Consider the following 10420-nt stretch of genomic DNA (forward strand, 5'->3'; position numbering starts at 1 on the left):
AAGCCATTTGAGCAGATTATTTATTGTTATGTTGACTTAAACTTCTGTCACTTATGGTGCAGAGATCTGTACTTTTTTGGCTTGACTTTGAAAGAATTTTTAATAAATAAAAGCTAAACTTTAAAGCTACTTTTAGCTTTTGATCTCTACAATTATAGGGAAAAGAAATATGTTGTCTTTTTGCAAGACTTAAAAGCATTTAATTTATAAGGAATATTCAGAGATTATTTAAGTCAATAAAAACTGATCAAAATGCATTAAACTTAAGATTATTATTAAAGCATTATTATATTGTTATACTACTTTAATTATAGCGAGACCATCGAGAGCATTGATATATCGTCAGTGTCCAGGCAAAGTATCGTAAGCGACATTTTTTGCAAAATTGCGATATTGGTGTTTCCGGAATTGTCTAGGTGAGCTGCATCGACTTAGAAAAACATCGTTAGCGCCAAAGGTCACAGAACGTCATAATTTCATTTTTTAAATATACGATCGTATGCGCCTTCAATATGTAAAATATCGTAAGCTTGTGTCGCTTGCATTTTATTCTATAGCGAAACTCTTAAAACAGTTACCAAAAGATTCAGCAGTAATATTGTAAGTCCCTTACGATATTTTGTTTTTTTAATCGTTATGTTTCGCGCCAAAATTAGGGTTAGAAATATCACAACCGCCCAAAATATTCATATAAATAAACGTATCCGCCTGTCGCTTACGATATATTAAAAATCGTGGTATATCAGACACGTTGGTTCTCGTCGGATGTTAAATAATCGTAACGACCAAACTAAATCAGTTTTTTAACCCTCCTCGTGGAAAGCGGACGTGTTTTTAGTGTGTTTTGTTGTTATACTGTTATTTATTTATCCTAAAAATGTCTAGGGGCTTACGGTGTCTGAATTTGTGTATTAAAAGTAAAGAAGCTGTTGAAACCCTGAAATTGCGACTCACAAACGAAGAGTTTTCCAAAGGAACAATAATGTTTGAATAGGTACGTTATTTTTAAATTAAATTCGCGTAATAATGATAAATTAGAAAAATTAATTAACTAAATTCATGTTGTTCAATTAACAAATGGTGCCATTTTATTATTGTAAATAATTATACATTTTTAGATGTTGGCGGTACTCCCACAAACAAAGGGAGACGAATCTAAAGATGCTCCAGACCCCATGACTATTCTTGACAATGTTAATGATAATGCTTTTTTTGAGGTAAGCAACTGAAAACTCCAACCATAATACGTCGTATGCACAATCTTATAAAGTAGGAAAAACAGAAAACAAAATTTGATTTTTTAAGCAAAATCCAGAATTATCCTTTCAACCCAAGCCTGATCAAGAAATTATTGTTAATAAATTAGCGGGACATGAAGCTACGGTACATTCACAAACAAACGGAGACGAACCTAAACATGATCCAGAAACAATTATGATCTACACTATTCTCGAAAATGTTATTGACAGTGTTATTTCTTAGGTAACTGTGAGAACTCCACTCTAACAGGACGTATGCAAAATCCAACAAACATTGACCATTTTTTAGCAAAATCCAGAGTTATCTCTGCAACCCAAAGGTGATCAAGAAGTTATTATCAATGAACCATTAGCAGGAGGAGCCGCTGAAACTACTGACCTTGATAAAGACAACATCCCTATTATTATTATACAACCAAATGGAACAGTTGTTTCTAATGAGGAAAATAGTATTGCCATGAATTCATTCAGTGCTGCGGTAGGTAAGGATAAAGCTAGATACATCAAACACGTTATGTGTGTTTCTTTTAATAATTGCTTTATTATTATTAAATTTTAGCTGACCTCAATCTTACTGGTGTATCAGACCTTGACTTCCTGATGAACAAAAGTGTTCTGGAACCATCTTGCAATGAAACAATAAGTGCTGAAATTATGATGTTTCCATTCGATAATAATAGTTCAAGTATAGAAAGTTATGATCCCGAGTCTAAGGTAACTTCTTCTGGTACACACATTCTTTGCTAAGATTAACACTATAAATTATTTCCTAATCAATACTAAACCACAGTCAGGACATTTTTCTTTTAGCAACCAGTGACAACTCTTCAGAACAATAAATCCACAGATGGTAAACAAGCAATGGCTATGAATATTGACAGAGAAGATAATGATAATAATGAAAAAGACATTAGTTCAGAAGATCAAAGCAGTGATTGGGCTAGCACTTGTTTGTCCAAACATAAAATCAAAAAACCAAATAAAAGGCTAGAAAAAAAGAAACTAAAGACTTCTGGTGTAAATAAAGTAGTAAAGCCAAATCCATGTGCTGGGAATGTCAGAATAATTGTAAATCAGTAAGTGAAACTAACAGAAAGCAAATATTTAATGCCTATTATGAACTTGAGACCTATGAAGAAAAGAAAAGTTGGCTAATTCAATGTATGAAGCAAAAAGAAATAGGAAGAAAACGTACCAAGAATAATAATTCCAAGCAACAAAAAACTATAGAATATAACTTAACAGTACAAGGAGAACAAAAAAGAGTTTGTCAGCAGTTCATACTAAAAACCCTGGATATCAGTCAAATGTCTTTGCGACAAACCATAAACAATGTTTCTCAGACAGGAATGATTAAAAAAGACTCGCGAGGTCGCTATGCACCAAAAAATAAGACATCTGAGCAATCTATTAAACATGTCAATGATTTTATTAATAAAATACCAGTGGTGCCATCCCATTATTACCGCTCCCAAACAAAGAAAGTTTACATGCTTTCTGAAATTGGAAATTTTCAAATCTATACAGATTGTATAAGGAAGATTGTAAAATGCAAAAAATGGATCCAGTGAGCAGAGCAACGTTTTTAAGGATTTTTAAAGGTTACAATCTAGGCATTCATATAAAAAAGAAAGATAAATGCAGTCTTTGTGAAAGGGTCCTAAGTACAAGCGAAAAAAATGTAGAAGCAGCAGATTTAGAAAACTATCTGCGTCACAGAGAAGAGATAAAAAACAGTCATGATAAATTTAAAAAAGATCAAGAAAATTGCGACCCAAATTTCATGTGTGCATCTTTTGATCTACAGAAGGTGTTAACTACTACACACGGAAACAGTATGCTTATATATTATGCTTGTAAATTAGCTGTTTACAATTTCACAGTATATGAAAGTATAACAAAAAACGGTTTTTGTTTCCTGTGGAAAGAGACTTTGTGAAAAAAAGGTTCAAACGAAGTTTGCGCTGCCCTACAAAAATACCTTAAACTTTTGGATCAAAGTATTTCTCCTGAAATATCCGAACTTTCCCTGTACTGCGATAATTGCAGTGGACAAAATAAAAACAAACAAGTTTTGGCAATGATTAACACATTTCTTAAAACATCTATTCACATAAAAAAAATTACATTAAACTATCTAAATGCCAGCCATACATACATGCCTGTTGATTCTATGCATTCCACTATAGAATCATTTATATCAAAAAGAACCATTTACGCACCTTCAATGTGGAAATCTGCTATAAGTCTTGCAAGGCACACACCCGGACCATATTTTGTCAATTTATTAAACTATGACAATTTTCTGAACTATTCAACCATTGCAAAAGGGATTTCTAATTTTTCCCAGTAAGTTGAAGACACAGAAACTACTGAACAACCTAAATCAATTTTAAAGAAAAAACGAACTAAAACTAGAAGCAAAAAACCTAAATTAGTCAAAGGTAAGCCCCTTCAAATTTCCAAAATTCAGGTAGTAAAAATGGAAGCAGAAAATCCAAAATACATAACAGTTCAGTATAGTTATTTGCAAGGGTTAGCCAATGAACAGCACTTTACTATTAAAAATGATGGAAAGCCCCTTAATAAATGCTACACTTCCCTACTGCCGATATCGGCGTCTAAATACAAAGATCTCAGCAAATTATGTTTGCAGTCAGCTATTCAGGATACCAACTATTATACCAAACTCATTACTCTGCCACATTCGCAGGACATTATAGACGTATTACCGGACATAGATGAAGAAGATGAAGAGGACAAAGGCGTTTAATTTATTACTATTTTTTGAAATGTTTGGTTAATGTTGCTGCTGTTACTGTCGATTTTTTTTTAAATAAAGATACCATGACTGTAATAAAACCTAATTATTTTAATTTGGTGCTTACGATATTATAAAAATAATTCGAAAGTTATTTTGATACAAGCAACATTTCAAGCAACATTAAAAATATCTTAAGCTCCATGGAATTCCCAAAACGCATTTTTAAAATATCATAAGCGACCTTTATTAAATAAAAATAAAAGTAAGTTTTTTGTGTTTCCTGTAAAATTACTAAAATGGCGCATAAGATATTTTGCCTGGACAGTGACGATATGAGAGATATATCTATTCAAATTCAAAACTTTTTTATTTGTCCTCAAGATACAGAGTTATAGTTACACCACAATAATAATAGAAAAAAGAAAAAAAATATGACAAATGAGGACCACCTCATGATTTAATCAATCCACAAGACTCATTTGAATACTAGTGTGTGAAGTAACCCAACTCACTATTTTAAAGAGATATACTCTATTACATTTAAGGGAAATACCTAAATAGTTTATAAATTATGTTGAAAATTAAAAAGTTTATATTAAAATTAAAAGAAATATTCATTTAAATTGCACTAATAAATATGTTACAAAAGGCTGTAAGTTGTGTTTATTGCTTTCCTTATTTAATCTTAGAATAAGCTGTTTTTTAAATCAGGGAATCCTAGAATATCAGAAACCTAGAACAAATTTAAAAGAATAAAAAAAATATTTTACCTTTCAACTTTAGAGTTTCTGTTTTATCTAGTGTATTGGAAGTGGAACAGTCTGAAATTGAGAGATCATTTAAATATAACTTCTTTGGGTTGAGTTGGATTTCTTGAATTAAATGCTTACCAATAGTTTTGTCATTGCTTTTTTCCCTTACATAAAACCCAGATGTTGCATATTCTTCATCTTGAAATAAAATGCAGATATTTTACAGAGAAAATTAAAATATAAGCTTGTGTCTTACCACTATTTGACTCATCACTGTCCAATTTTCCGGCAATCACTGACCTTTTACTTGTTGATGTATTAAAACTAGCTATATTTTCTATAAATTACAATAAGATTTATGTAGAAAAATACATTAATAAAGTGAAAATTTAAATATTTACCTGTCTGCGGAGCGATCTTCTCCATATTTTGAGGTTAGCAAAATATAAACTTCAAAACAGCTTCTGTTTATGAGGGAAAACAATGAAGAGTTTAAAAATCTGTCAATTTACGACAGTCGAGAATGCCGTGCCGATGTAAGTTCCTGCACCAAAAATGTTCTTTGCCCACTTTTTTCGGAAATAAACATAAATATTTCTTAAAAAACTTATTAAAACTTTAAATTCATATTTTTGCACACACGTCTTAACGCATTTAATTCTACCGGACAGGTACGTATTACGGATTTTCTTCTATTAAATTCGAGATCTTACAACAATGGCGCCCGACGCAAGGCAAAGGAGGTCGATTGCGATTCTGGTCGGACATTTTCAAGCACAAAATGTTTCTTCATCCTTTTTTAACAAAGATAAAACACGGGACGTATGTCGTTGATTTATTAGTCCCGATGGTGCATTGGCTTGGCAACGTTTCGACTTGTGATTTTTCTGAATCTGGCCAGGTGGCGCTTCTGTTGGGTTAGGAATGACATTGCCGCCATTTTAAGGTTATGTCTGTCATTATGACTGTTTTTTGACAGATTTTTAGGTTTTTTTTTAATGAAAATCCTTTTAACATTGTGTATATTTCGGAAACGCGGCACAATCAAAGTAAAATTAAGCATATAAAATTTGAATGCGAAATATAATACTTTTAACATTTTAACAATGTTGTCAAATCGAGTTGTAAATTTAAATTTATCATATCTATAATCATTATACCTATTATTTACAAAAAGTAAAAATACAGATAATTTATTATTTCTATTAACAAATGTTGTTTTTTGTTAATTATTATTATGAGGTCATTATTGTTACATTTTTTTGTAAAAAAATATAATCTACAGGGTGTTACAAAATTCATTGCAAATATTTTAAGAGCGTATTGTTGGAATCAAAATAAGACTTTTTTTTCTATAAACATGTGTTCTAAAATGCACCCCCTCAGCGCTACAGCCAGCACAAATTGCTCGAAGAAAATCGATTATATGGACCTCTGGACTACAGTTATACATAAAATCTATTGAAAATCTGCAAGTATTTTTTTTGGGGTTTTTTGAGTATTTTTGACATTTTCCGTCCCAATAATGATGTAAACCCACATTCAAGGAGGCTTACCTTAGGCTAGATATCTTAGGTTATCTTAGGCTTCTGATAAAAATGTTAAAAATTACAACATCATCTAGTTAGCAATGAAAAAATCTAAAATTATCGTTTCTTACATTTTGTTGTTACAATTAATTTCATTTGAGAAAAAATTTAAGCAGTCACGGCCCACTTCGTTCTTTCTAATTTGATATAATTCTTTTTGATATAAAAAAAAATCATTTATATCTTACTAATATAAATAATTTTATGACTGAGTTTGAAACTAACATTTGTAGATATCTTTTGTCGTGTGACAATCTCCTCTGTCTTGGCGATTTTAATATAAACGTAAATAACTTGGAATCTATCCATACGCAAAGGTTTCTTTCTCTACTTCAGGTATACAGCTTAAGTCAAATTATCAATGAGTTCACTCGGCCTGGCTTAGCTGGAAACGGCTCCCTCTTAGATTTGATTATATGCTCAAACATAAATTTTGTACAGAATAGTAGTGTTGATTCAAATTTTCAGGTATCAGATCATTTTGTCGTTTTATGTAAAGTACGTCTTATGATTTTCAAACCTCCACCCTTCCTATTAACTTACAGGGATTTTAAACATTTTATACATGATAATTTTTACCAAGATTTATTAAATTCTCGATTAGATGACATATTTTATATGGAAGATATTAATGCTAAAGTTGATAGGTTTAATGATTGTATACCCAATCTTTTTAATATACATGCGCCATTTAAAACGGCCAGAATTACTAAAGGAAGGAGTCCTTGCATCACAAATAATATCAAACATCTTATTTATCTTAGAAATGGGGCCTTGTCCAAGTACAAAAGACAAAAAACTGAATTAAATTGGGAACACTATCGCCAACTTCGGAACCATGTGACAGCGGCTGTTGAAATAGAGAAGAAGTGCTATCTCAATAACACCTTACAAAAGGGTGACTCCAAAAATAACTGGAAGGAAGGTACTACGTCAGCTACATTCCAAGCCTCAAAACACCATTCCTGACCACTTGGGTGACCCTGAAATTATAAATACCTTTTTTATAAATGCTGCATCTTCCAACGCGCTTAATCCAGAAACGTTGTCTTATTATCTACTAAATGTTAAGGAAGGGGTAGGAAACTTCGAGTTTCAGCTAGCAACGCTTGAAGAAGTTAAATCTACTTTATTCTCAATGAAATCTGAGGCCATTGGGACAGATGGTATAGGCTTGTCGATGCTGCTCCACTGCTGTCCATATATTCCTCCATTTCTAGTGCATCTTGTTAATTGTTGTATTGAATCTTCAACTTTTCCCGATTCTTGGAGGTCCTCATACCTTATCCCTATTCCAAAAGTCCCTTCTCTAACTGAATTATCCGACCTTAGGCCTATTAGCATTCTCCCTGTCATCTCAAAAGTTTTAGAGAGGGTATTGGAAAGCCAAATCAGAACATACGTAAACAGATTTGATATCTTGCCGGTTATTCAGTCCGGGTTTCGAAAAGACTTCAGCTGCTCTACTGCTCTTCTAAAAGTAACTGACGATATTATACAGTCAGCTGATTATAATGAACTAACAATCTTGACTCTACTTGATTACTCCAAGGCCTTTGATAAGTTAAATCACCTACTATTACTGGCTATACTAAAATTCTTAGGTTTTGGGGAGAGTGCTCGCTCTCTAGTTCGGCAATATTTGACCGGTCGATTTCAGATAGTGAAGCTCAATGGGAAGCAATCCTCGGCTATGGATCTCTCTTGCGGAGTATCACAAGGGTCTATTCTTGGTCCTCTATTCTTTACCCTGTATACGTCTCAATTGTGTAAGAGTCTCAAATATTCAAAAGTCCATCTATATGCCGACGATACACAGGTTTATGTCTCTTTTTCTCCTAACAAAATCTTAGAAGCTAATGATAAGGTATCTTAGGACCTTAACATGCTAGCAAAGGCATCGGAAAATCATTGTTTAAGTTTAAACCCAAGTAAATGTAAGGTTCTTCTTTTTGGTAGGTTGCATTCCAGAGACACATGAGACATTTGTTCAGATTAAATAGAATGGTCAACTGATAAATTGTAGTAATGTGGCTAGGAATCTTGGAGTTTTATTAGATGTTAAGTTGAGGTTCACTGAGCACATTGATCAATGTATTAACAAAGCTTTTATTAACCTTATGCTACTTTATAGTCAGAGGCAGTTCCTTAATGAGGAACTAAAAAAAGTCTTATGTTACAGTCTTGTATTGTCCCATTTCACTTACTGTGATGTTTTGTATGGCACCTGCCTTTTGATAAGTGATATAAAAAGAATACAGTACATTCAAAATTGTTGTGTAAGGCTAATTAATGGAATGAGAAAATTTGATAGAGGTGTGAGTAGTGAGTTACGCTTGATGAGATGGCTAAATATGAGTGAAAGGAGGTTACTACATAGTCTTGTCTTCTTTAATAAAATTGTCTTTAAAAAATGTCCTAATTACCTTTATCAGAAAATTAAGTTTAGATATGACGCTCATGTTTTGGACTTAAGAAATAAGCATTTTATTATACCTCATCTTCATAAAACTGTTTTATTTCAGAGGAGCTTTAGTTACTGTATTCATCTGCAATATAATAAAATTCCTCCTGAGTTAAAATATATTTCACCTTCTATATTTAAGCGAAAAATAAGCAGTTATATTACTGATCTCTGTTAGCCTAGAGTGTTGTTAAATATCTATTTTTATATTTCTAACTTATTGTAAATTTCATAAGTCTGTGTGGTTATCAAACATTGTAATGATAATCGGTTGTGCATATAGGTAGTTAGAACTTAATATTTTGTAACTATGCAATTATTTAAGATACATTTTGAAATTCTTTGTAATATCTAACCTCAAGCTGATTTGTATGGTTAAGCTAGGAATTAAGCTTCAACTTCGCCATTTAGAATTTACCAATTGTAAATTTTAATAAAGACATTATTATTATTATTATTATTATTATTATTAATATTATTATTATTGTTTAATCAGGTTTAATAATGCTCCTTCGTTTATCACTGATTTTCTCAAAAACAGGTAATTGTATCAAAACATACCAGACACCAAAACTTTAACTCCTAATTTTTTTCATGAATAATTAGACGGTGTTGTGTGCTAGATTTTTAATTTTTTTTTATCGAAAACATAAGATAGAGGCGATCAGAAGGGTAAACCCCCCTGAATCCTCCCCTAAAATTGCATATAAATCATTATTCAAACAATCAGTTTTCATTTATCGAATACGCTCTGAAAATATGTGCACCGAATTTTGTAACACTTTTTTTTTGTATATAAAAACACATTTTTTTGAGATTTGGCAAAATGTAACTCAAAGAATAACTTCGCTGTGTAGCGGGTTGTCTATAAACGCATTAGACAATCATTAGAAAACAAATATACCGGGTCGACAAATGTCCAGATTTAATTTATTTTTATCAGAAACTGTCCACCCTATCACTGTCCTTTATTAATACTACTTATTATGAATTTTTATTGTTTGAAATAGTATTTACCTAAACCTAGTCGATTATCGAGATTGACAATTTAGGAATCCAATACGAGAATGACCATAGACTCTCAAAAGTGGTAGATTTTCAAAAATTATAGAACTAGCTCTAAGAATTATGTGCAAACATCAGAATGTTAAATTTGAGGTACATACCAATATTTTACCAGAAATACAACGTCCAATAAGCATTTGGACTCGAGTTATGTGACCCAGTTCCAGTACAACCCGGACATCGACCTCAAGGTTCTGATGAAAGTGCTTATTTTATATTATTGTTATGCTTAGTTTATATTATTTTGTTATACTAATTAGCTTACGATTAATCGATATTAGATATAGAAAAACACTTCATAATTAATTCTCGTCTTGAAAGTAGTTATTTTTTAAAAAAGTGTATTTTCAATATAAAATACACAACTGGCGCAGTCGGTCGTAACTGAGAAGATCTTTTGGACACCTATGTGTTTGGAAACCGTGTGCGAGATTCCTGAAACCACAAAATCCAAAACTCGTTAGTTTTTACTATTTACTAAGAACCTAGAAGAAGTCACCGTTGCGACTTGAAGCAGCATAATCATG

General features: G+C 31.9%; 1 protein-coding gene across 3 annotated transcripts in view; it reads right to left on the minus strand.

The window, feature by feature from the left end:
• The window catches only part of LOC126738929 (uncharacterized), a 50235-nt gene extending 44701 nt beyond the window's left edge, over positions 1–5534 (minus strand). For all 3 annotated transcript variants that reach the window (XM_050444417.1, XM_050444416.1, XM_050444415.1), the window contains exons 1-4: positions 5177–5534; positions 5032–5112; positions 4914–4973; positions 4794–4844 (exon numbers count right to left, since the gene is read on the minus strand). In XM_050444417.1, the coding sequence (XP_050300374.1) occupies positions 4794–4844; positions 4914–4973; positions 5032–5112; positions 5177–5201 (217 nt within the window). In that variant the 5' untranslated portion in view covers positions 5202–5534. The remainder of the gene's footprint in view (positions 1–4793; positions 4845–4913; positions 4974–5031; positions 5113–5176) is intronic.
• Between the last annotated feature and the right edge of the window lie 4886 nt (positions 5535–10420).

The sequence above is a fragment of the Anthonomus grandis genome, chromosome 7 (assembly GCF_022605725.1).
Source record: "Anthonomus grandis grandis chromosome 7, icAntGran1.3, whole genome shotgun sequence".
In the NCBI taxonomy this organism is placed as follows: domain Eukaryota; kingdom Metazoa; phylum Arthropoda; class Insecta; order Coleoptera; family Curculionidae; genus Anthonomus; species Anthonomus grandis.